The 26,728-nt window shown below is 40.8% G+C and overlaps 2 protein-coding genes across 5 annotated transcripts in view; one reads left to right on the top strand and one right to left on the bottom strand.

The window, feature by feature from the left end:
- The first annotated feature begins 678 nt into the window (after nt 1-678).
- LOC100871246 (uncharacterized) overlaps nt 679-26,728 on the top strand; it is a 168,278-nt gene continuing 142,228 nt past the window's right edge. For both annotated transcript variants that reach the window (XM_086909453.1, XM_031919988.2), the window contains exon 1: nt 679-1,637. In XM_086909453.1, coding sequence (XP_086765579.1) covers nt 1,446-1,637 — 192 coding nt within the window. In that variant the 5' untranslated portion in view covers nt 679-1,445. The remainder of the gene's footprint in view (nt 1,638-26,728) is intronic.
- Nucleotides 7,949-12,204, bottom strand: LOC100863125 (tubulin monoglutamylase TTLL4). 3 transcript variants are annotated; one of them, XR_015292472.1, is made up of 6 exons: nt 11,457-12,198; nt 10,926-11,329; nt 10,266-10,656; nt 9,110-9,775; nt 8,329-8,502; nt 7,949-8,249 (listed from the first exon to the last, which is right to left on the bottom strand). XR_015292472.1 is itself a non-coding variant. In XM_003698567.4 (4 exons), exons 1-4 carry the CDS (start codon nt 12,078-12,080, stop codon nt 9,317-9,319), a joined length of 1,878 nt encoding a protein of 625 aa, XP_003698615.3. In that variant the 5' UTR covers nt 12,081-12,198; the 3' UTR covers nt 7,949-9,316. The 3 variants fall into 3 exon arrangements, 1 of the variants encoding a protein (XP_003698615.3); XR_015292471.1 differs by having other exon boundaries at nt 8,329-9,775; nt 11,457-12,204; XM_003698567.4 differs by having other exon boundaries at nt 7,949-9,775.

Here is a 26,728-nt window from a genome sequence, read left to right as displayed (position 1 = left end):
GAAACAAGTTTCATAATCTATCTGCGCACAATCGATTGTTATATCGATTTTCAAGCATCATTCAAGACTTTCAAATTTTTATTCAAACGAAATAAATTAATTAAGAAAAATTATGTATATATTATTTGAAATTTTAAATTTTATTAGAAATAATTAAAATTTTTATTAATTAATTAATTTTTAATTATTAGAATTATAGGATAGTCATTAGAATTAATTATATTATAATTATATTTATACATATCATATCGAATTATAATCGATATAAATTGAAATGGAAGAGATCTCATATCGCATATTAAAAAAAACATAAGAAAAATGAAAAAGAATAATTTCTAAGTAAGAAAAATTTTAAACTTGGAAATGCAAAATGGCGTCATTGACGATCCCGTGATAAATAATATCTTGTAATTGGTGGTTTCGGCGAGTATTATTAATACAATGTCGTTGATTGGTCGAACGGTTGGTTAGGTTAGTCGAGATTGATCGCGCGCATCGGTTACATCAGTGTTTCGTAGTCAAGCGTGCGTATGGCATACGGGTTCTATCTAGTTTTGAAATTCGTTTTGTTTACGCGGATTTCTTGGTACGCTAGAAACGAAGACACGAGAGTGACGAAGAGGCGCGACGGTTAGGAAGGCCGGTAGTGTGACGGGCCGCGTGGTAGGAGGTTGCTGCGATTCAATTTCAGTCGAAGCGCGCCAGGCAGACCGAGCGCCAGCAAGAACTGGCTGTTCTCTTTTCCGCACCTTGTGCCTTGCTTTTCGAATACTATCGAATCTCCTGACACACGAGCGCACCGCACTGTACCTTTCTTCGTTCTACCATGGTATGTACGTGAAACTAGGATACACATGTGTCCGTAGGAGATGTTAGTAGAAACGTGTGTGTGCACGCGACCGAAGCCAGCCCTTCAGCATCCGAGCAAGTGTTTACGTCGTGCGTGTAACCCAACGCGGACAACCGTTGCTTCAAAACCAGTATTTGCATTTTCGAACGCGTTCGAAAAATACGATACGTCAGCGACCTAGTTTTGAGAGCGAAAATGTCGAGTGACGGGGCTCGTGAGAGTGATCTTTGACTTCGATTGGTCGAATGCGTGAAATTCGTTAACGACTTTTTGTACCGCATCGGTAGTTGAATCATCGATGTTTTTGTTTTGATATGTGTGTAGAATTTTCAAAAATAAACCGAAGTAATGAATGTATCATTGATGTGTGAAGAATGCGTTTGAATGTCAATAGTAAAAAGACATACAGTGAATTTGGACATAGACAATCGAAATATTCATCATGTATATACAATTTTCGATATAATCGAGTTTCGATAATTCGTCGATAGACTTGAGTCACGATAATCGTATAATTTGTGTGACCACGTGACACAAGATGCGACCGTTTGCCGCCATGAGAGCACGGGGATAAGGAAGAAACACGTTTCTCAGAATGGAATTTGGAGGTTACAAAGGCACTGGTCCTCGAGTTAGGGTGCGACGACGTGCGGAATTAGGCAGACGGCTCACCAGGAGGCTATCTCTGGTCGCGAAAATGCCAGCTGCCATTCTCAGCAAAGCGAATCCACCTGAACCAAGGCCAGTAGAGATCACGGCAATCGCGCCTGACAAGACACACCTCACCGTGAGTAAATTCTATTTTATTTTCTCATGTTTCTTGTCTTGTTCAAAATATCCTATCGCTATTCCTATTCTATTATCATTTTATCTTCGAAATAACGTATTCGAAACGGAATAGCAATCGATTTACTTAATAATTATTATATTTTATTTGCGGATCACACATATTGTCTCGTTCGGAATATATCATTCGGATATTTTAGCGAAGAGTTCATTTGATTGTCGATTACCGACCGTATCTCGTTAAATTTCGATTGTTTCAAATTGTGTCGCGAACATACGTTTTTCGTAATATCGTAGAAAAGGCCAAATCTATATCTAGGCAACGTGAATTCCATGATAGAAATCGAAACTCCGGCATAGGATTCAAACGATTAATGTAGCCTACCAACACGTAGACCGTGTACCGAGTACAAGGTGCCGTACATTCTATACAGGAGTAAGAGGCGTTACCTTCGGTATTTAAGCGCTCTATAGTTGCACGTCATTCTCCTTTCGAGTGTTCGTATACGTTTGCTTTGCTTCTTTGTGTATATGCTCTTTCGCTGACTTTTGTTAGCGATTGGCGAGGCAACGTTTATTACAGACCGTTCGCTTAATTATTTCCGATGGAATTAATGAATGTTTGGATTCTAGTTCGATCATGTATTTACAACATTCCGGTTAACAGAATATACAAGCTGTGTATTAGCTGACAATGAGATACCGGCAACTTTTGATTTACAATTTCTTTTCCTTCTATTCAATCTAATCCGAAACAAAGACCGTAATCTTTTCATGCTTATTCGAATAATCATTGTTTTTTTTTTTTTACTTTTTTTTTTTACCACGGCTCTTAATCGCATGGGAAAAGGAATATTCTCATCTTTCGAGTAACGTTTAATATAATACAGTAATACAGTATGCGCGTTTGCACGTGCGTACGGCGAATTTGCGAAAAGAAAAGTGAATGCGTCGTACGTATGCGCGATGGCGTTCCTTGAACTCCACCGACTTCTACACGTAATCATCGTAAGAAAGAAAGTGCGCAACGTGATCGATAGTCACTTTCTACCATCGAGCAAAATGCACTTTATCCCGAATTGAACTTTTTTTGAATTATAACACGTATATCGATTTTGTGATCAATCATGATCGGAAGTATTTAATATATCACGTGGGTGGAAACGAATACAACCCGATTTTATTTTTCACTGCGCACGCGTATACGTTGTACACGTTTCTCGCGACACGCATACTCGGACATTCAGCTACCGATTGTGGATATCAATCGTTTAGACCGGAGTGGTAATTTTTTCAATTTTTATACGGATATTTGTAACATATATATATACATATATTGCTTGATTGCACAAAGCAGTCGCACGTGCACGCGTAATATGTAGCCACGGTTGCATCGTAAGGATTACTGTTATTTCAAACGAGCTTCGTGCCGTTTACCTATAAACAGAAAACCCTAATTAAATGCTAATGCAGTAGACAAGTGTTTTCTCTGTTGATCGAATGATCTCGCGTCTCCAACCGCGTTTGCCGGGATTTACGATCTAATTGCTGGATAATTTGTAGCCTCGATTCGTACGGAAGAAATAACTCTTTTCGTTGTCTCGTTGAGCCATCGATGTAACGTTCTTCCCTTTCCACGTATCTCCTTTCTCGCGTTCGCAATGAATCTTTTTTTTTTTTCGCTTTCCTCTCTATCACAAAGAAATTTACACGTCCTATTCTTTGTCAAACGAACGTTCTATCAATTAAATTGTTAGCTTTTACATAAATCGAATCTATTTGTTCGATTTCAATGATCATCGTGTTACGTAAGCGGATTTGATTGCGAGCGAGATTAGAAATCTTTCAAAAGAAAACGTTTGTTGATTTTGATACTCGATGACAATAAAATCGCGCAATCATTTATAAATTTTACTATTCCAATCTTTTTCAGTTCATTTATATTCTTAATCGCGTATCTTAATATCCACGCTTTAAATAGGCGTTGTTTGCTTCGTTCTCCGATTACTTTGAAAATTATAATATATAAATCGTAAACAAGTCGCCTATATATAATCATTCTGGAAACGAGAATGATTAAATCACCAACATTATGCAGATGTATAGATTTTATGCACCACTTTCTCCGGCCAATTTCTTACGATTATCTTATCGAATGAAAAATAATTAACAGTCAAACATCCGGGGATTAGTGACTTTCCATATATTATACTCAAACTAATATATTCTCTCGTTGAAGAAAGATATCACGTAAAATCTTGTAGGATTATAAGAGTCTCGATCTAAAGAATTTCCAAGCAAGTCCTATGAAGAATTACGAAATTCAATAGTTTTCAAATTTAATAGTTTACAATATAATTCTTCAATGAAGGATATCGTTGTCGAAGCAAGATTTCGATCATATTTTAGGATCCTCAATCTATCTTCTCAGACAATATTTTTGCTCCAATTACCATTCTTTATAACATAAACCTATAACGTATCCAACATTGCACGAATCACTTTATTAATTATAACGCTATAAAATGAATCCGAATTTATAATCGATATATATCGGTCATGGTTGCCACCGATAACCATCGTTCTTGTTCAATTCGATCGACACGTGAGCACTTCTCTTAAAGGAGTCACTGACACGCCGATCGTGAAGCGCGAAATTCACTTTCAACTTCGAAGATCGGGAGAATCGTGGCATCGATCGATCCGTGCTGACGAAACCTACACCGCTCGTCTAATGAAGCGGAGAAAGTGACGATCGAGTTGGCCAGGTATCTCCGTGTTTAGCATAGAACTCGTGGAATATCACGAGTTATTCGTGGTCGATTTCGGTTTATTATACGCGAACCAGCATGTAGAATTCCGCATAATGGCAACTGTATAAGCCGCAAACGAAACTGTACTTTTACTCTTTATCTCTTCGATCTATCGCTTTGTTCGTTTCTCTTTGTTTCATTTTTGCGATAGATTAGGGAGAATAAAATTTTGAAAAATTATAGAAATTTGGAGAAAGAATTTATAACTTGCACAATATTTTATATCTCTTCATTTTTTTCTACTTAATCGTTCGAAATTCTATCAATTCTCGAATATTTAATAAATAAGTAGAAGTAATATTATGCCCGAAGAGGTTATTTATCGAGTTATTTTTAATACAGAAACAAATCGTATTTTAAGTGCCGTCTAGAAAACGATTTAATAGCTCATTTGGTTAATTACACCGTTCTTTCCCCCTAAACAAAAATGTTAATTTCTTCTCGCGTATCTCGTTCCAATTTTTTTTTTTTTTTTTCTGCAAGCGAAGCGAAGTTAGGAAATTCGGTTCGAGCGAAAGACTTTGGAGCTTGAGTAACTTCCGCGTAACACTTTACGTGTAAAGTAAAAGTCGAAGAAACGAAATCCGTTACACTGTGCTTCCGCTGACACAAGCTTTTCCCGAACGAGATGATAATTTAATCACCCGATAACTCGAAATTACGAGCAATTAGTATTTCCATCGCGGCCGACACGTTTCGTTATCGCGTGAAAGATGAATCGTCCGCGAATGAACGAAGGACTTAAAATTATATGCTGATCGTTATTTATCACGTTCGATTAACCATTTATCCCGTGGATGGATCGATTCCGTTTAGCCTCCGCTCGATTTCATTCTCGGCCGTCCCGCACCTATCAATTATCATCTATCATAGAAGAGATATCATAGAAGAGATTTCCGCGATTTCTCGTTTGCGTCAACTTGATCCAGAGACAAAGAACACACGCGTTAGAGTCGTTTCGCGATGGCAGAAACTGTTGCTTCTACCGTGTTCAATGCGATTTCCGCCATGCCTATTGCGTCGACCTATTTTCACGGAGACGGCTCTCTTCTCTGAAGAGGACAGAGAGATATCAAAGCGTGGATTTATTGGTGGAAAATATATCCGAGGTGCGATAAATAAGTAAGTAGGTGACGAAAACTCGGAAACTCGTGCCAGGATTTATTTAGATTCACGTTTCTTTTTTCTTTTTTTTTTTTTTTTTTAGGAATCGTGTCGCTATTTTCCCTTTTACTTTCTCGTTTATTATTTACCGTTCGGTTTGATAACGGAGAATTCCGAAAGTTGTTGTAGAAGAGCTGAATTGTTTCTACCATTAACGATAATTGTGTCGTAATTAAGAGTGGACTAGAGTGGATTCATTCGTGAGATTGCGAATTTTTAGATCTCATTCTGCTCTGATTGTCAGAGTCACGCAGCCGTACACCCGGTAATAATGTGACAGTCGGAACGCAACCAGGGTAAAACAGTCCGGTATTTTATCACGCTTGACCGCGACCGAGAAAGAGAATATACATGTAATAACTTAAGATTGACAATCTGTCGCTTGAAATCATAAAGCGAATGATATCTCTCAATATATATATATATATCGTCATAAAGTTTATACATTCGGCTCGATTATTCTTGTTTCCTGTTATGAAACAGCAACGACGTACCTTTTGTCAATGTTCCGTGATGTTTTCAACGATTCATCATCTCTTGAAAGAGTTATTGATCGTTCTCCTCGGTAAACACGTAGCTTAAGCTTTTTAAAAATAGCTGCAACTGTCTTGAAACTTGAGACTTTCTACCTGTATTCTCTGCACCGAAACAGGTATCATAATTCTGGGAAAGGTAGGCGGGTATTTGATTCGAAACACTCGACGTTCACGGGAATTGGCGTAATTTCTAAAAATTCTTCCAGATGGGTTGAATCATGGAGAAAAAGCTTCCATTTAAAATTTCCTCGTTTTCATTAGTAACCATTTACGAGAACCAATATAAATATATATATATACACATATAAAACCGTATCTTTCCTCATTTAACACATTCGTTTTTAGCCATCATCCATCCCCTATTCTCGTTCTTGGTAAAATAAATCCATAAATAGCAAGATGTTTTTCCGGAATTTCTCTCGCTTCCGATACGATAACGATCGATGTCCATTCTTTAGCACTTCCAACTAACTCTACCGTGACCGTGCTCGAATAATAATTGCGGATTAACGAAGGAAAGTTCGAGCGCAGCAGCTTTCCGTCCTGTTCGAGCAAAAAAGTCGCTCGAGCCAGTGGCTCTGATAAATCGTTTGTGCTCGCGTGGTATGCGCATCAAGAGATAGAACGCGTTAAAGCGCGCGATGCTCACGTGCGGTCGTCGAGAAGAAAAGTAGGTTGTGCATGTGACGAGGAGAGCGGGGGAGGGGACGAGATTCGCGGAGGAGACAGTCTGAACGAGCTGAAAACCGCTGAAAGTCGGGGGTCTACGGAATTTTCAGGAAGTGATTCATGTTTATGAAGCCCGTCCCAGAGCTTTCACCGGCCGCTTACGTCAGACGTTCGAACGAGGTGACGAGCCGTGACCGATCGAAATTATTACCAATGCGTTTTTGCATTACGAATTCGAGAAATCGTATCGATATTACCTTTAAATGTAATTTTCTATTCGATTTTTCCGAGATAGATATTAAGTCGGAATAATTACAATTAAGATAACGAGAAGAGGGTCGATCGAATCGTAGAATTTTCGAAAGCGACTCTCGAGAGTTTCACTTTCGATATCGTATCGATATCCTTTAAATGTAACGTTGAACGATGTTCGAAACGATTATCAGCCGATCAAGCCGATCGAAATGGTGAAATTTTGTTTTTTTCGGAGAGATATCGGTTCCGAAATGTTTTCAATAACCGATGGAAAATTCTTTGTACGTTTCTCAGCGTGTAACGAGAATTGTTTGCTTTTGCCATTCACGCTTTGGCGAAGCATGCATTCGAGAATTATTGTGAAACTGTCCATCGGCTCGCACCGTGGGGAAATTCAAAGCCTTTGGACTGGATCTATAGAATGCTCTCGCGTTTTGCTTTTATCGTGTATAAATAATCCTTGCCTATAAATGTTAGCATTCTCGCGTGCCAGTTTTCGATACAGGTGATGCTCGTGAATATTATTTTACTTTTAAACATTTTCCCAGACTCGATCGAAACCATTTTACCGTTTCTTTATTTCCCTCGAGATGAATTTTTTTACAATTTCGGAGAGTATACTTTCTCAAGAGAAATTATTGTATTATGTTCTTTCGCTTGTGACACGCGTGAATTTAAAGATTAAAGAACGCAAAGAAACGAGACATATCGATTCGTACGCAGAAATACACGAGGCTTAAAAGAAATCTCTGGATCTTCTGGATCTTTCTTCTACTTTTCCTCGCTTCATCATTTTCAATCTCTTGTTCTTTCCTCGATCGCTTAACGTTCGAAAACTATTCAATATTAAATAAGATGATCTTATCGATAACGTCTCTGTTTTTATGATTTATTAGAGATCTATATAAACCTTTTACGAATAATCGACATGAAAAATTCTATAAAACTTAACAATAAGAGAATAATTATTTTTTTTTTCTTTTTACATATTCTGTTCTCGATTTTTTGTAATTTTATTACAAAATTATTATTATCATACCGCGAAAGGTATAAAGATGATCCCTAAAGATGATTAAAGACTAAAGCTCTCGAAGCTCAATCCACGCCACGATTTCAAAAGGGAAATTGAGTTACGCGTAATTCGATAAAAGGATTCTGTCGTGGAAACGGATACTCCTATTAAGAAGTGTGGAACTTGTAAACGGCAAATGAATGACGTCAATGTGACCGATATAGTTAAAACGACTTACAGTACCTTGCGGTTATGGTTGTTGCGCAACCTCCCGGCTAAGGTGGATTAACAGGCGTAAGGTTTCGTCGGATTTCTCGAATTCCTCTGACATCGGATGTCTCCAGAGACGAAATAGTTTAAACTCCTCGTACTCGCGATTTAGTGTCTTAATCGCTTATTGAGAAACTGTAATCGTACCTACAGTTTCGTATATATATATATATCTCGTCGTGAAAATAATTATATACATATAAGTATATGAAAAGCATTAAACTTGATAAACTTGAAAAAATGTAAACTTGAAGTAATTTCTAGGAAAATATATGAGAAAGATGTTACGTGTATGAAAAAATTTCAAAAACGAAATTTTACGTAATCAGGTAAATTCGATTATACCTTTGTATATTAGGTTATCCCAAAAGTTCTTTATCCCAAAATCTCTCATTTTTCCGATCAATCGCCAATGTATTCAAAATCTCCAGTTTTTCCAAAACTGGACTTCGACTCGGCATACATTTTTTTCTTTATGGAAAGTCATCCGATCGTTTCGCTCGTGACGCGTAATTCGAAGAGAACGATGAATATTTCTCGACTCATAATCATGGCAAAACCGCGCGAATTTAAAAATAACGAGAAGAACATTTGGGACAATCTAACGCTTGTCTTTTTCTCCTTGCTCAGATGTTACAATGAGATTAATTAATATTAAGAATTTGATAGCAAATACAATATAAACTCGACGCACGAGGATATTTCGGAATAAAATTACGCGATCGAGGATACGGGCTATCCTCTTCTTCCATACCTGTCATAAGTATTTTCCTCCTTTTTTTCCTTCGTGCATATATTACGTACTTCGAGAATATTATTACGTAAAAAAATTCTCGCTCCACGCTATTGGCCTTGCTCCGTGCGAACCGCTTTAATTGGATCTCGAATGATATCACGGGTATAAGCGTGGGGCAAAAAAAAAAAAAAAAAGAAAAGAAAAGAAAAGATCAAAGATATCAGTCTACTCGTTTTGATCGAGATGTTGCATGTTCTCGCAGTATCGTTGCAGCCTACGAATCCCCTCCATTCTGTTATCCGAATAACGATTTTCCCAAGCGTCCAGTAACCGGTCGTAGTATCTCTTCACTTCGAAGAATTTGAAGTAACAATAAGAATTTTTGGTAGGGAAGATTTTCTCAAAGTTTTCAACCTGACTCAGCTCATCCTCGTAACGTATCAACTGCCTGATATCGTCCCTGGTCAAATTCTCGAGTATAATGGTCAAATATTCGTCGCGCGTTTCCATCGCGTTGATCTCGTTCTGTTTCGTCTTTTCTTGAAGATTCAAGGCCGTGCTGTACAATTTGTAATTGTGCGCGATCGAGTCGTACTTCTTGTTGGTTGTACCGTTACTCGAAACTTGCTCGTTTTTCGGTATCTGGTATCCGACCATGTTCAACACGTTTTTGACCAAAGTACCCTGAAAAACAAATGGAAGTCGCGCTCAGACGAAGGCATCATCGTACACGATACGACTGTGACTCAATCGATCGTGACCATAAATAATTTATCATCGAACGTGCGCATGATTTCCGTGTATCATTGCGAAGGAATTCGAAAGTTGGAAATTGAACGGTGGTAAGCGCTCGAACGAATTACGTACGTACGAGATCGCGAATGGGCACAATTATCCGCGAGTCTAACGTGTTGCGAATTCGAGAAAGTTTGTACCGCGATGGAGAAAATTATTATTTCCAATTAGTTAGCTTATTATTATCATCGTCGAAAAGTTTTGAATAGAGCGTTCGTTTTATCCTTCGCGAAATATGTTATATAACGATCTTTGGACAGAATCGATTCTCGTTAGATTCAGATTTTCTTTTCTCTCGAGAATTTTGTTTCTGCTATAAACTTATTATTTTAAAATAAAGATATAAACGCCAGCGTCGCGTTCTTTTGAATCTCAATACCTTGATGGAAGTGTCGAGTGGCGAATCGGTTTGCAACGAAGGTAGAATGTTAACTTCGAGCAACCAGGGCCTCAAACTTTCGTCGAGGAGTACGTCGAACCCGTACAATTCGTAACAGCTGTAACTCGAAACAAGATTTTCCGAAATGGCGGTGTTCATGCTGGATTCCACGGCTACGAATGTCTTGATAATGATATTCTTGATCAGGGACCACAATTCGCTAACGTTCACGTCTTCCTGCTTCAGATAGGACCATAAACTCGAGAACGACCATTTATGCCCCTTGAACGAATTCACTCCATCGTTCATCACGTATGCGGGATTCTGTTTGTTCACGCTACTGTTTGTCAGGTGCATGTATTTGTCGTTTAAATTGGTTCCACGAATATATCTAGATAAATCGATATTATTTTTTATCATTAGAACGAAACGAAACTCACGAAATTGTGCAACTATGTATATATATATATATTCAAACGGTAAAGAAAATTTTCCATGATTTCACGGTGTGATTCAAAAATTTAAATATCTAATTTCTATCGGATCGGTCGCAAAATATATTCATCGTAGCGCGGAGATAGAATTAATTGTTCGCAATTCTTATTACGCGAAAATCGATAAAATACGGAAGAAGATTGTGTATATGTTTCTTCGAATTACCTAACCGAAGCGAAACGAACCAAGCCCTCTTGATAGATATAAATTCTGAGGGGATTGATGCTCGTTAGAAGAACGTATATTCGCAGATCGAATTTCAATCCGTTGATTAGTTTCGGCTTGGTGATGTATCGTTGAATGATTACCGAATGCCACTTTGGTATTTCCCACCATTGATTAACAATCTTGATACCCTGGCCACGACCAGCGCACGGCGGTTTGATTATCCACGTGGTCCCTATACCGTGTCTGCTCCACATGCTCTCGAATTTTTGTATCTCCTTGGGCAGGATGTACGTACGAGGCATGAAGTTGTAATCGGATCCGAATTTCTTCGACATTTTGTTCAAGTGAGTCCACAATAAATCCTTGTCCCCTATATTATGCGAACCAGGCATGTTGTTTGCCTGATGGGAAAAGAATAAATAAGAGATATCGCGATTCCGACGATTGCGATGGTGAAATTGTCGTTCGATAGAGGAGAAGATTTCTTTGAACCAACCACAGAATTTCTCGAGAAGAAATTTTGTTTACCTTTTGAAACGGTTTCATACGTCGAAACCTCATCACGTCTTTGCTGGACATATTCCAAACGGCGGACCAATCCGATCCTTTGTTCACCACTTCGTATCCGGAATTGACCAGGATCCTGATCAATATCCTGGGCATGGAGCTAGTGAACTTCCATTTGAAAAGTTGAACGAAATCCCTGGGCAATTTTTTGGTCGGTACGTGATCGTGGCTTTGGAAGAGAACGTAAGGGGACACGTATGGGAAGAGGCTTTTTCTCATTGGTATTGGCGCGATGTCCCTAGCCTTATCCCCGTCCGCTCTTTTATCGAAAATAACCGGTTGGTTCGCATTTTTCAGTGCTACCACTTTGTTCTTCGCTAATTTCGAAGACTGACGAACACGTCTCAACACGTCCACGGATTTCGCTTGTTGCTGTATCGTTTTGCAAAATCTGACGGGTGGAGAATCGGTCAATTTCGTCTTGGAGATCGATTGAAACAAAAAGATTTCCGTGAGTTTTTCGTAAGTCAGCCATTCCTCGTCGAAATTGAGGTTAATCATTCCGTTGGAAGTGCTGGTTGTCGCGCATCGATTCGACGTGTTTTCGAGATTCTCCGCGTTAGGATGGCCGAGGTCACCATGCATCGTGATATTGGGATACTCGTAAATTTTCCGTTCATTATCGTACAGTGTTTTAGATACACTGGGAATTTTAATAGAACTCCATTATCAAACTTTGCGAGTTGAAGTTGTACGCGAAATATCGACTATCGTCCCGGTTCGCACGCTGCTCGATAATCGATCCAATTTATTAAAACGACTCGACGACGAATCGTGTTGCAGACCCGTGTTGCAGGGTCGTAGACGCGCGTTGGGCATCGTCGAAAAAATTCGAGCGTTACTTGCTTCTTCCTCTCCCTCCTTTTTCCTTTTTTTAAAGGAGAATAGAGAGCGTAATGGCGTTCGTTAAATCAGTTTCCGTTCACCTATTTCCTATCTAAGGAAGGAACAATGCAACGATTGATTCGACGGGTTTCCGCGTTTGCGTGCCAGCCGAGCTCGCTTTATCTCGCTGTGAAGAAGAGCGGTCGAACGGACACGCGGGGGTTGGTTTATGCGTGTGCCACGCAACGCACGTGGTTTGGACGCGCGCACAAGACTCGATACAGCACGTTTCAATAATCATCGACCAGGTTTAACCAGGATTCGACTCAAATCGATTAATTCAATTTATCCTATTCCCTTCTATTATTTATAGAATCCAATATTTCTCACGATATCCAACATTTGATAAATTATCCACGAGAATCGACAATTTTCTCGAAATCCAATTTCACGTTTACTTTTCACCTCGTGCGTAAATACGTACATATATATATTAACAGCCCGTGTGTATGGAACGGCAAGTAGGCGAGCGGCCAATCCCTGGAAAAACACTGGGGGAGTTAAAGCTAATCCCTGGAAAGTAATAAAAAAGCTGGTTGAAAAAGGATCCATCGATAGATGGGTGCAAATACGCCTATCGAATCCCCCGCAACTCTCCCGTCCGGGTTCTTCTAATGGCGATGCTAATTTGATTCCCGTGTAGCGCAATCACGGCCCTGATTGTCCATGTCGAGCGCATCACGCGCATTCCTTCGTGCGCGCGTTTTCCATCTTGCACGATTAATTGTTCCCCGTGCGCCCGTCCGTCCCCGTACGCAGCCCCCCCTTCTCTAACCGTGTTTGCCTAGGAGGAATGCTCTGTTGCGTCTCTGATCTCCCGCTCCGTCTACACAATGCACGCGGAACGTAATACACCCGCTTGATCCCCCTCGATATGAGACGCCCATTTACATACATACGTACGTCGAGGTGGAGAGGAGGAAGAATCGTTTCCAGGTGTTCCGGTAGCGTTCACTTTCCTCTCCTCGTTCGCTTTCGAACAGAGATATCAGAAAACGGTTGATTTAAGGAGATCCATCCTCCTTCTACGTTTCCAATCTGACCGAGCTCGCCGAGCTCCGTACAATGCGCGCGATATTAGATACCGCGCGAATTTACATGCCGGGATGAACGATCTTGCGTTCCTTCTTCCGGCATCGCGCTCCTTTTTCCATTCTCCTTTTAGAAGAGGAGAAGCCGGGGCTAGAAAGGCTAGGCTCGTTTCTACGCACGGTAGCTGGGAACCTGGTCTTTTTTTGGGTTTCTCGAGAATGGTAATTTGGGGGAGATGGTTCATTGAAAGGGAGGGGATTGTAGCAAGGATCGTTACGTGTTGTAAGATTGGAATGTGGAAAAAAAGAGATTATTTTTAGACGAGGATCGTATCGTATCGTGGGAATGTTTGCTCAATCCGAAGAGGTGTGGAATTTGCAAACGTGCTTGATGCCTATTGATAGTATTCCGATTATCTGTGTATTACTGTGTAAATACTCTCTTTTTTTTTTAGAAGAATTTTTATATATGTACATAAAACTCGGTGAGAAATCCGTTTGAGAAGAACGTTAGATTTTTATTAACGGTTTCCACGATACTTGTACACTCGTTTTCGTTTCGATTCCGAAATGGAGCGCAAAGTAAAAGGGTTTACCATTCGTTTCCTTTCGAAACGATTCTTCGGAGTCTCGTACCGTTACCAGTGAATCAGATCCACCGTAAATCACGCGACTCGCGATACGTTTTTTTTTTTTATCAACCAAGGCGAATTCGGAAACGGTATATACGAGGTGTCTTCATTGTTCTTCTTCTTGCTTGCTCTTTTTTGCTTCCTATTTTGCCTCGGTTTTGTTCGAGCATTATATTATCGGTTCTGGCAGTTTTACGCCAGACATACGCCCAATGCTGATAATACGAAATATATCGCGGCACCGATACACGGTTCACGTGGCAGGCATAATGCGAGACGAATTCTATCCTGCCACTTTTCAAACGGAAATCTCTCCTGTTATTTATAATCGTTATTAATAATGAACGAGTCAAACAACCTGTCCAGATAAATCATTTTACTTCTAAATGTAGAATGCGCTCGATCGATATATTTTAATGCTTAAGATTAAGAATTTTTTCAAAAGGCTTTGAACAGTTGACAGTTGACTTCTGAATGGATAGTTTGGATAATTTGATAATTCTTCTCAGGATATTTATTCATCTGCAAATATCAATGCGATTCTTAAGAATTGTTCGTTCTTATTTTTTTTTTTTTTTGCGAAACTACCAAAAAATTAGAATTCACCATAACTTTTCTCGAAAGATAAAAATCGCGAAAATTCTTTACAAACTCTCGTCAGAGACAGAGTGGTTGGAAAAATGGCGGAAAGGAAGGTCGCGTCGCGGTTTTCTAAAGGTAAGCGAGCTCGAAGCCCGGTTAATGAAGAGGCCGTGTTGCGAAACTCGAGTACGGGTATAAAGATGGGAAGAGAATAAACGCGACAGATAAGAATAGAGGAGGTGGTAGGAGGAGAGACAGAGGACGGTGGTGGAAGCCTTGAAGGTGTCGTCGAGATCGTGGTCGCCATTCTCGAGCTTCATCGCGCGGGTAAACGCGGCGATCCGAGGCGGGATCGAAGGCACGCGGCAACTCAACTCCTCCATGCACACATTGTCCCCGGACGACGTCCTTCGCTTCGTGAATGCACGCGACTGAGATTCTGCCCGCGTGTACGTACGCGTGTTTGTAACACGCTCATGGTGCATCGCAGATTTCGCAAACAGCCGACGATCGGTGTACGTGCCTGCCTTGCTTTACCACGTCAGGTGTGTATCGTGGTCCTCTCAGCTGGATCGTGCCGAGATTAGGTGGATCTAATCTTAGATCTAATCTTCGATTCATAATTGAAAAGCGATTCCAACCGGTTGCTTGGGAATCTTAGATTCTGCCTCTTCTCTTCAACAAGTATTTAAGGACGAACGAAGGTATTTAATTGAATCAAATTTTAAATGTTGAAACGATTTTGATCGTGTCTCGAAAAATCAAGATATAATAAGCTTTTGTACAATGTATTATATATATCGAGGAATAGTCAAGAGTACGTTGATCTTTTTCTAAAAAGGATAATCTTATTTTACGGAAGAAAGATTGGAGAAAAATCTTTCCTGTTCCTTGAATTCGCGGGACTTTTTTTTCTTTTTGTAACGACATCATAATCTCGAAAAAAGGGACCTCACTTGTACATCTTTAACATCCACGTTCCATTCTCGTAAACTTGCTAAAAGGAGAACGCGTTGTTAGAAAGTAGTAGAAGATTATTCTCTCATCGTCGATTCTTTTCCCCTCTGCCCCTGCCCCCCTCCCCCTGAAAGGTTGCGTTCATTAAGACTCCGCGATTGTTGTCTACGCCAATTAGACGTGGATCGACCACACCGTCGCCGTTCATTTATTTGTCTCACGTTCGATTCGGTTCAACGTACCTGCGTGAATCGTTTCAGATATCTATTTTTCCTACGGTTTCTTCTTATCCTCTGTTCTCCCCTCTCCTCTCCTCTCTGTTTCGAACACTTCCATAAGCAGGGGAAGCAGGGAATTCCACCCGTTGTTCTCTCGTACTCTCGTAATTTTGCAGTGCATCCACGGCTGCGCATTCCCCGTACTCGCGATGCATTAGCGATGTCGCAATGCCGGCATACGTATACTTAAAATCCTTCCCTCAAAACGAAGTTTAAATCTCTCGTATATATCCAAACAAACAGCCTCTCTTGCCTCTTTTCGAAAACTCCCCTCTCCTCTCAACCTTGTTCCAAAGGTTCTTTATCTTCGAGAAAACTATTCACTGTACCGCGTTCTGCACTCCTGGCGCATTCGTGATTTTGCAACTCCTGCTTGCATACAGGTGCGTGTATATATATATATATATATATCCCTCGACGTCGATTCGCGCTGGCACAAAAACAATCGGCGGCAACACGTTCGAACACGGTCGAGAGCCTCTCCCACGCTTCACGAGCGGATAATCCTTCGAAAATCATTCAGGTTGGGAAAAGAGGAGAGAAGAAGAAGAAGAAGAAAAGAAAAGAAAGGGAAAAGAAAGGAAAAGAAGAAGAAAAGGAGAAGCGTTATTAACGACTGCAACGATGTCGAACGCGAGATTGCTTTCTAATAGGCATCGTCGTGATTATGGTCATTCACTCGCGCGAATCGCTTCTTGGCGAGACTTCTTCTTCTTCTTTAACCTCGTTCAGCTTGGAAACGTATTCGAAAAATATCAATTACGGTGGCTGACGTCAGTTTTTCCACCGTCGCGACAAAGACGACTCTTCTCTCCGCTTCCATCGAAAATAACCGGCGTAATAACCGATTCGATGAATTATCGATAATCGATATCTCGCCTTATTGCCGATTTATCATCGGCAATCGAGTTTCGATTCTCGGCCGACGGTAACAACCGATCCGAGGCGCGAGAGAACACGGGTATTCGTTGACCCCGTTTCCCTCGGACCTTTGGGATTGTTTGGCAAAGACAAACGAGCCGTTGCAGATTTATTTTGCGCCCCCCTCCCCTCTCTCTCTCTCTTTCTCTCTGCAAACTCGCGTCTAGATACGCGTGCAACGAGGATTATCACGCGTAGGCGAATATATATACATATATATTTGTTAACGCGCGTTCAATGAGGAGAATCGTGGAACGTTTATTTAAAGTTGGCGCGTTTACGATCGATTCCACCGGTCGATTCGTTGATCGTTGAACGAACGGTAATTCGTATACGATGACCCCTTGTTATTAAAACTGATTGAACGGTTGATCTGTTGCGAAACTTGTTTGAAACGAATGAAACGCGAAAGATTATTTTTTTTTTTCTCGGGAACACAACGCGGATATTTTTCGCGATATCGATAAATTAACACATCGTGTTTTCGCATCCAAGTGTGTTGCGCGCTTATTATTAATTCCAACGCAAATTTTTGATAAAGCGATGGAAGGAGAGGATTCATTGTTTATCTTGACGATCTATCTTGATGATGTATTTGCAGTATTTTTTTTTTTTTAAAGTAATCAATTAACTTTGTTTAATCGTGTCAATAATTTTCTTTATAATCGGAAAAAATTCGATCGATTAGATAATCCGTCGGGACAAACACTTTGATCGAAATTGTAGGAAAATTTGTGCTCCATTTTTCAAATTCCTCTTATCTTATACAACTGGATCAATGTTACAATAAGCGAAGATACGATTATAGATGGATAAATCGAATGAGATACGCGTAATATTCGTACGGAAAAATCGTACACATAGTTGTCAGAATCTCGGCAAATAAGATATCGATGGAAAAACATCGATAAATATTCAACGGAATTTTTTTCTTCCATCCGTTACGATTAAGAAGAATATTTCTTTTTTTTCTTTTTTTACCGTTCGAATTAATTCTATTTGCAAGAGATGTCGCGTATACTCGTTCTCGTTGATTCCACGATTTATTATCGGCCAAGTACCATTTACGCGGCATTCCGTTGAATACGTATTACGGATTGGTCTCTCGCTGGCAAACCTCTTCTTCCTAGTGGCACGGCACCGACGATGAAATATCGCGATCATATTTTATTCCCCGCGCTTTTTTTCCACGCTCGATTAAAAAATAATTCCGCTAGGCGGCACTAGGAGGAAGGCACGGAGGATATATTATTCCTCGGTCTAGGTTTCAGGTAATGACCACGCGGCCCGACCTAATATGCAAATTTCCACGGAACGCGTATTCGTATGCGTTTCGCGGGGAACACGAGGCGTGGCTAACATTTAATAATTCATTTCCCTAAGGTGAACAGATGGATTTATCGTAACGTGATCGTATCGTCGTTCCGTTCTTATCACTCGGAGGAAAAATAATAATCGTTGATAGCACGGCCAATAATCGAATTCTTGAATAGACCTCTTTGTTGGAACGCACGAACGAGTTCAAGCTATGCTCGAACGAGAATCACGTTCACGCGAGCCGCGTTTGCAACGATTAAGCTTAACTTTTCGATCGCGTGCTATTCGCGTGCTTGTCTGGTCTTAGAGAGGTCTTAGAGTTTAATAGAAGAAGAAATTAAATACGTATCGATATGCATGCGTTAATTTTATTTTTAAACAACGAGAATCGCGATGTTATAAGGAAAATTATAACGTTACTCGTGATATTTCAAATCTTATTTCTATCCGGCTTAGCAAAATAAGAATCTTATCGATTTCCAAGGAACCGCCGTCCAGTCCAGAATAAAATCAAGAAGGCCGGTCAAAAATATTTTCACTTAGTCAGCTAGTCGTCGTCGGTTAAAGACAAAGCGTATACAATGTGAAAATGAGATTCGGCATTATCATCATGGTCCATTCGATGGGAGAAAACGAAAAGGAAGGCGGGGAAAAAAAGTATCGATCCTCGTGTTAATGTTGTCATTCCGCGATGTTGCTCGCGGTGTGGTCTATGAATGGTGGTCCCGATCGATCGATCGATCGATGCCGATCCTGATCGATCGATCGATCGATGGAAGAACCACACACGGGGAGGGAGGGGAGGGGCGGTTAGGAACGCGGTCGGCACCGATTTGTCGAGGCGGTTGTCAATCTCTCTCCATGTTGAGAGATAGGAGCCGCGTCAAAGGCAAGAAAACACGTCAAGGCCGTCTCGATTGGTATAGTGGAACGAATACCTGTACTGGATCACTGGAAGACTTTGTATTGAATAAGGTTCAAAGCTGATTCCCAACCGCGATGGTGCTCCAAGTCTGGGGAAGCTGGCAACTTTTCTTGCGGTTTCGTGGCGCGGTACACGCGGTGTCTATTTTCGATGCGTTACGTAGATCGCATATAAAAATGCGCCAACTTTCAAAATGGCGTATCCAGGTGGCATTGGTTCACGAAATCGGAACTACACGGACACTTGACCGGCCGGGAAACGTGCCAGCTCGATCCCGCTCACCGTCTATTTCCATTAATACAGAACAGAAGAAACAATTGTGATGCAATTCGGACGTTCGATATTCCATGGTGTATTTGACTCGAAATTTCCTCGCCAATCTTTCTTCGATGTGCGTTTCCAATGTGCGAGATATACGTACAAGTTTATCTCACTTCGCGGGAAAAAAGCGCGAGACTACGTTTATTTGCAACTGCGAGAGAAAAGACGAGTCAATCTTCGATCTAGCGATTTGATCACATTTGCGATCGATGACTCGTTCATATAACATTTATAAGTGGAGAAAAAGATGTAGGGTCGTAATGGCACACATGGTTATTGTTCGTGCTGTATTAATCGATCGAAAAAACGATGGGAATTTTTCCATAATTGCGGCGTGAGAAATTACGAGAATCGATTTCCCTGGAATTTCCATTAGAATTTCCGTGGATGGAAGATAGAAGCGGCAAGTCTTTCATTTTTGGATCCGCGTCGGAGGAAGAGAGAGGAGGAGAGGAAAGAGCGTTAGAAAAATGTGTAGGCACGTACCCACCAACTTTCGCGCATCTGTCGATGTCAGGAAGGTCTCCGCGCCGCCAAGGTCTGCCGCGGAGATATACTGCGCGAGCATTATGCAGTCGTTGTAGACATTTTTATGCAAATCCATTTAGTACTGTGTCGTGCCATCCGTTCCACTAATCGAGCACCGATGCCTGCGTTGCTCGTCCAGACGTAGAGAAGAAAATCGCAGCTGGCTTATCGTCCCTCTTCTCTAAATTTAAACGCGCGTTACGTAAGTTGGCTTCGCTACCAGTATCCTCCCATAAACTTTTCTTGCGAGTCGTGATTTGTAGCCAACCGATTTGAAAATCTGCGTCGATCTTTTGAGAAAATATCCAGTTTCCGCGTGGAAATAGAATTGGATGAATTGAATGTATTCGAAAGGACGGTGTTGGTGAAAATTTATCAAATATTTAAGCGATATATCGATCATTTGATGATCCATCGAAATGGGATTAGAAATGGAATTGGAGTGGAATTTGTAAATCTAGCGGAACGAAAATTGGGAAAATTTGTTTGCCTCGTTTTTTTTCCACGCCAACGATCGTCCTCTACTCATCAAGGATCCCCGAGGCTTTTCATCGGACATTATGCAGTCGTTCGAGACATTTTTATGCAAATGCAATCGGCATTGTATGTGAAATCATCGGTTTGATCGGTCGTCAATGGAGCGAAGCGCTCAACAACGCTTTCCCGCCCGTCGTCAGACGTTTTAATCGACTTTGCCGATAATTTATGACTCGAATTGGCCAAGTCGTTCGTGAATCGTATACTTAATACTTGTATCGAACGAGAGAGTGGCGGAGGGAATCAATTTTGAGACGGGTCTACGGGAATAAATCGGCATCCTTGCTAATCATCCACTCTTCCTTTAAGACGCGCACCTCTCGTTGAAATCGTAAATCTACATGGAGCCGTTACCTTCGAGCAATCGTACGTAATTAGCATTGACTTATTAACTCCACGGATCTCCATTATCCGTGACTGTACACCGAGCACGTTTCCGATCGTATTACTCGTCCACGATTCGCGTTCGTGAGAATACGGAATACGCGAGCGATGCAGATTGCTTCTATTTTTGTAACAGATATTATTCTCCTTTATATAGCGACGAAAATTACGATATTTGTACATCGATAATCTCATTTAAAAAGTAATTACTTGCAATTAATTATTTCCAATACGCGATCTTCTGAAATTTCTCTCTCTCGAGCATACGCTCCAGATTTTGCTTTTCTCAGAAATTATGAGAATCACACTTCTCCCTTTCGATTCGATTAAAATTTCCAGGATCGAGATGAGCAACAAGTGTCACGACGAGGACCGCAAAACCACAAAAATCTGTTTCGTGATTTTATCGATATTAAAGATCTTCTTCTTTACGCGAACGATTTAAATCATCGACTCGTATCCAATATTCGTATCAATATTTTTAAATAAATTATTCATCAAAATTGTAATTTTGAAATTGAAATACACTGTTGCGTAATCATCTATCTATGCGGGAAGAAATGGTTAATTATCATCGTATATCGGTACATATTAATTTCCGCTCGACAGAGGGAATAGAATCTCGACTCCGATTGGCCAAAGCGATATTTGTCCCTGACAAAAGCGATCTTTCATATTAGTTAATATACACACGTATATCGGCTCGCGATATACACGGCTGTCCACTAATATGGTTACAACGTGCATACCTTTGATCGTATCGATACGCATACTCATCGCCAACCGAGTTGTCCAACTTTCGACCTTGTGATCGGTTATACGGTGCTGGAATTCATCGTTAGACTATCTTAGACCTGTATAAACGTGATTCCATACGTCAATAACAACGATCGTTTACCGATCGAGTACCACTTCGATTCTACGCACATTGAAATTTCATTCATCATTTTTTTATAGTTTCCAAATAAAAATCGATATTAACATTATACCAAATACAATCTACACGTTTTCGATACGCGTGGAAACGATAAAATCGAAACACATTTAATTCGCCCGAAGAAACGATAAAAGTTATTCGCTTAGCGCAATATTTCTATTCAAACGTGCTGTACAACTCGTCTCGTGCTCGTTCCATTATCCATACAGATTGAACAAGGTTCAAAAGCGCGATAAGAAAATGAACGATCGCTTTCCAATTAATAGGAAAATTAATTCTCCTGCCGAATGCTCGTGCGGTTGTATATCCCTTCCTGGAGAGAGAGGTAAATCCACCACCTTGCTTTCGAGTTTTTCTCCCAGCCGGGAGAGACTGAGTCAGGTTGTAATAATAACATAATAATAGTGGGGATCGGCTTTGTTATCGATCTACCAACGATCGCCGGTTCAAGTTGAGTGAGTAATTGCTACGGGCATTTGCTTATCCCCCTGTCCACGTATTAACTCGGACACAGCGCACGAAGTGTGGCGAGAAGTAACGCGATAATACTCGGCGGAGGTGGTTTTGGAACGTCGAATAATATCGGTGGAACTATCGATGCTCACGAAAATGGATCCACGCTAGATGGAAGATAATCGCGCATCGAAAAGCGGCATCGAGAACGATTTGTATCTTTGGCAATTTAATAGAGCGCACGATTTTTTCCGCGCGACTCTTTTATGAATTTCGAGCGGGAGAGGAGTTTGGATCGAAGCAAGAGGAGAAAAATCGTAGTTAGATGCAGTGGCTCGTGTCGAGCAACGATTTATCGTCTCGCGTGCGTTGTCACCCTGTCTCACATTATTCCTCTCGGTCGTAAAGCGTCGGTCCTCTACTTCTCGTTCACCCGATAACCTTTCGAGAAATTCCTACCTTCCCTCTTCGTTTCGATCGTGCATTCGACGCATACGCTCTACACGTACGTTCCATCGACTCGTTTTAAGTATCCGTTTTAAGTGCAACCCAATTTACATTGAATCCGTCGTTTCGAAGAAATTTTCCGATAAGAGAGAGACCGTTATTACGAGACTCGTGACTCGTTACGAAGGTTAGAGATCATTGCGAGAATGATCTTTTGTTCGATGACTTCTGTCATTAGTCGCCAACAACCTCCTCCAACTTTTGCGGAATTTTAATCCTGGATACCCTGGAAAAAAATCGATCTGTCTATGGAATTGGAATGTAGGTTAATAATTAGTTAATGGGTACGTTGTCGTACGGACCTTAATTAAGAAGGGAGTTTAGCGAATATTTTTTCGCCGACGAAAAATCTCTTATTTTGTCCGCCCAATTATCTACGCGGACCTAAATTACGCTCATTAATAAAGCGTAATCGATAGGTGGACGTTACGTGATATAAGATTGTCACATTAATTGCGCGAGTTACGTAGAGTTATGCGCAAATGTAAATACCCCTCTTATCGATTGCTCGTCGAGGCCTCGCGACATTATAAATGCGCTCGGCTTATTCCCTCCCCCCCAACTGTATGATTGCTAATTGCCAAGATTTAGATTCGCAATTTGGTAAAAAATTACCGAAGGAAAAAAATTATCATTTATTTCTTACAACAATTCTCCATTTCTTCTCTACCGAAAGGAGGGAAAAAAGAACACGGTCGTTCGTTTTTCTTATTTTCTTTTTTTTTTTTTCCCTCTCCGTTGTCTCCACAAATGTTGGAGAAAACGTGTATTAGCGTTTCGTCCTCTCACAACCGCGTCCGTCTTTTGCGACGATATCTCGTCAGATCTCCATCTTTAAAGGATCTCCTTTCACCCGTGGCAAAAAGAGGATGCATAATAAGAGGATGAGACAGAGGGAGTTTTCGTCGCGTTCGTTGCGAAAACTTGCCAAAGATTCATCGAGGAAAGCTTTCTCGATTCGACGAAATTTGTTTCCGCGAAAATGGTAAAACGGTCCACGCCCGTCCGCTACGAGTTACGGCGAGAAACGTCTAAATGCCCGTTTCCCCGTCTCTCCATCACCGTTCCGCGAATTCCGCCTCGTTTTATCCCCTCCCCCTCCGAAGAATTATTGCACAGTGGATTTCTCACGTGGCACGCGCGACTTTCGTTCAAAGGCGCGGATCGCGTTCGAGGCCGTATACCGTTATCGGAACGGAGCTGTTACGGAGCTGCAACCTGCTATCTTCTATGGAAATGATACGGCGATAAGGCGCGCGGCTCCGATGGAAAATGTAGCGGATAAACGTGGAGGACTGTGGGTCAACGCAAAGATGCAACGCTTGTTAAAAGATTACAAGCCCTATGGGCGGAGGAATCCGTTAGGGGGAACGGAATCTATCCTTGCGTATTCTTTGGGAAAATTTTTTTTTCGCCGCCGATGTGTTCCCCGCGATTGAAATTATGCGGGCAAATTGTTGCGATCGAAGAGGAATACGATATAAGAAGTTAAAAAATTTTATGTTCGAGATTTGATTTTCTTTGATCTTTTTCTCGAACGATTCATCGATGAAAATAAAATATATTGTTTATCCTATATTTTTTTTTTTTCGCGAGAGGATCGTGTCTCGAAAAAGACACGAGAGACAGATGTGGTATCTTCTCGGAGATTTTTTAAAATTCATTCCCCGTTGAGAAAGTTATATTCGTGTTAATTATTATCTGTTTCCATATCTGTTAGAAACGCTCGTTGCATTTTGTGTAGATGGAAAGGATTGAGCGTGGTGGAAAATTCGAGTTAATCGAATATGTAATTTCGCGGCATTGTATTACAATTGCAACGAATGCCATAACACGTTCGAGTGACGAAGCTGAATGATGGCGAGCCGAAACGAAGGAAATTGCGATTAACATGAACGTTTGGCTCGGCTCGCCTTCCTCGTCCGCCTACTTTTTCCAATCGAGGCGGATCGGATCCAGAAACGTGATCGCGATCTTTCGAGGATATCGAAAGGAGGATATCGAACCGCCTTTGCGGAATCGAATTCGCGTCCTAGGCCAAGTTTCCACTGATGTCATCGACGTTTAAAAATCGAAAACGCGTGGGTCAAATTCTGTGTCACGGACCGCGAATCCAAAAGAGAAATTAGAAATTTTCTTTGCCGACGCGGACACACTTTTTTTTTAATGGAATGGATGATGGAATCTTGTTCTTTCTAGGAAGAAGAATATTAACGATGCGAATATTCGTGTTCTACGAATTGTTTATTTCCTCATCGGAATTGTAACATTTATGCACAGAGATATTCGATCACGGTAATGCCGGAAAGTACTGGAAACTGTTATCGAGTTAAGTGTCGCGCAAATATTAGTCGAGAACGACTGTTTATTAATAAAAAGAAATCGATGCAAGAAGTAACGATAATTTGAGCGATGAACGTACGCTAATTCTCGAAATCGACAAGAATTTATGAATGAATTTCTGAAATTCTATGCTATGCGCGAACAAAACGACTAAATTGTTCGAGCTGTATAAGAGTCATCTAATCATCCACAGATATCCATACGGATAAGTATAATTATCGAAATTACGTCGCGACATCTGAAATCTATATTTAGAAAACGAGTTTTTTTTTCTTTTTTTTTTTTTTTGAAAAGCATGTCGAGGTTGAAAACGTGAGGAGATACCGGGTCGAAATTATGATAACCATGCTAATTTGCAGTTGACGGCGGTGATGCATGGGGAAATACAGCAAAGTCTCGACAAGTGGGTGTCTCTACTTTCACCATTATCGTAACGGTATACCCCTGTATTCTAATTCCTTTGCGTGTCACTGGTCTGTCGTATCGGGTTCTCTCTCGCGTATAATATTATATTTTCGTTTTTCTAAACTCATAATGTGACTTGCTCGTAATATATAGCGTTATCGCCAGCTATGTCAGCGGCGTGATACACGTGATCGTCAGGTAGATAGGAAATCTGTAAAGACGATTTAGTTTCGAACAATCCCCCTCCCCCTTTTTCTAGTAGATTATATTTATTATAAATTCCACAACTTCGAGAGATATCTATCTCGAAAATTTGGCGGATTTTCATTAAAATTTGTCAATTTGAAAATACAAACACCGCTGATCAATATCAATGAAATTATATATATATATAAAAAACAGCGATGAAATGATTTTTTGAAAAATTTATTTTTGCCTTCACATAAATTTCTAATTTCTCGAAATTTGGCAATAAGAAAAATCGAGAGTACAGTCGATTATAAAGCAATTTTGAATTGCTTGCACATCAGAACAGTTTCTCTCTTGTGAAACGACGTTAGGCCATTCGATCAGCCAGCATATCGCCTAAATTCCACCACATTTTTTTCCCCCTCGAATAATTTATACGCTTGACATTCACTCGTATTAATTCCAATTCCTAGGATGTACACATCTCGAGAAACTTCTTTTTGGTTCCACGACTATTATCCACGATAATATCTGTGATAAAGTGGGAGAAAAATTGAAAAATTGAAAATCGTTGGAACGAGATCGAACGGTCGATCGATCGACTTTCCAACGAGTCCCTCTCCTCTCGATTTGGCAACAGGCAAGCAACGAGTTTTGCGGTCACGGAATACCGAGCGACTCGATCGAATTTTCGCGGAAACGTTTAGCATTTTCGGATTGTGCAAACGTCATTATACTGAAATTTCCATCGGGTTTTATTGCTCTCGGATCGGTGCTTATTCGCCGCGTCTTGCTCCGTTTCTCTCGATCGTTGCGCGCACTCGTGCGATTCCGGCCACGCTTCGACATTCCGGGGACGATCTGGTGCACGCACGCTCGTCGGGGAAACGATTAATTATCATTAGACGCTCGTCGATCGAACGATGTCTCGCTGCCAGCCTTTCCAGATGCGATCGTTTCGGCCCAATCGATTCCTCGCTCGTACCGATTCCCGCACACTTGCGAATTATCCTGCTCTCTGATGACTTTGCGATCGGTTGTTTTCATCGACCGAGACACGGTATTTCTTTCCTCTTCTTTTTTTTCGAATGCAGAACGTCG

Source organism: Apis florea, unplaced genomic scaffold (genome assembly GCF_048593485.1).
Source record: "Apis florea isolate Af1SG1 unplaced genomic scaffold, ASM4859348v1 contig_3158_pilon, whole genome shotgun sequence".
Lineage (NCBI taxonomy): Eukaryota > Metazoa > Arthropoda > Insecta > Hymenoptera > Apidae > Apis > Apis florea.
Note: the sequence above shows the minus strand (reverse complement) of the source record. Positions and strands in the feature narration are given on the sequence as shown.

What these genes read in the sequence shown, in the direction of transcription:
- LOC100863125 (XM_003698567.4), bottom strand. Translation starts at nt 12,080, where the DNA reads ATGCATGGTGACCTCGGCCATCCTAACGCGGAGAATCTCGAAAACACG. An exon ending in GTTCGTTTCGCTTCGGTTAG is followed by an intron (nt 10,657 to 10,925) that starts GTAATTCGAAGA and finishes CGATTTATCTAG; the next exon opens with ATATATTCGTGGAACCAATT. An exon ending in CACTCGACACTTCCATCAAG is followed by an intron (nt 9,776 to 10,265) that starts GTATTGAGATTC and finishes TTTGTTTTTCAG; the next exon opens with GGTACTTTGGTCAAAAACGT.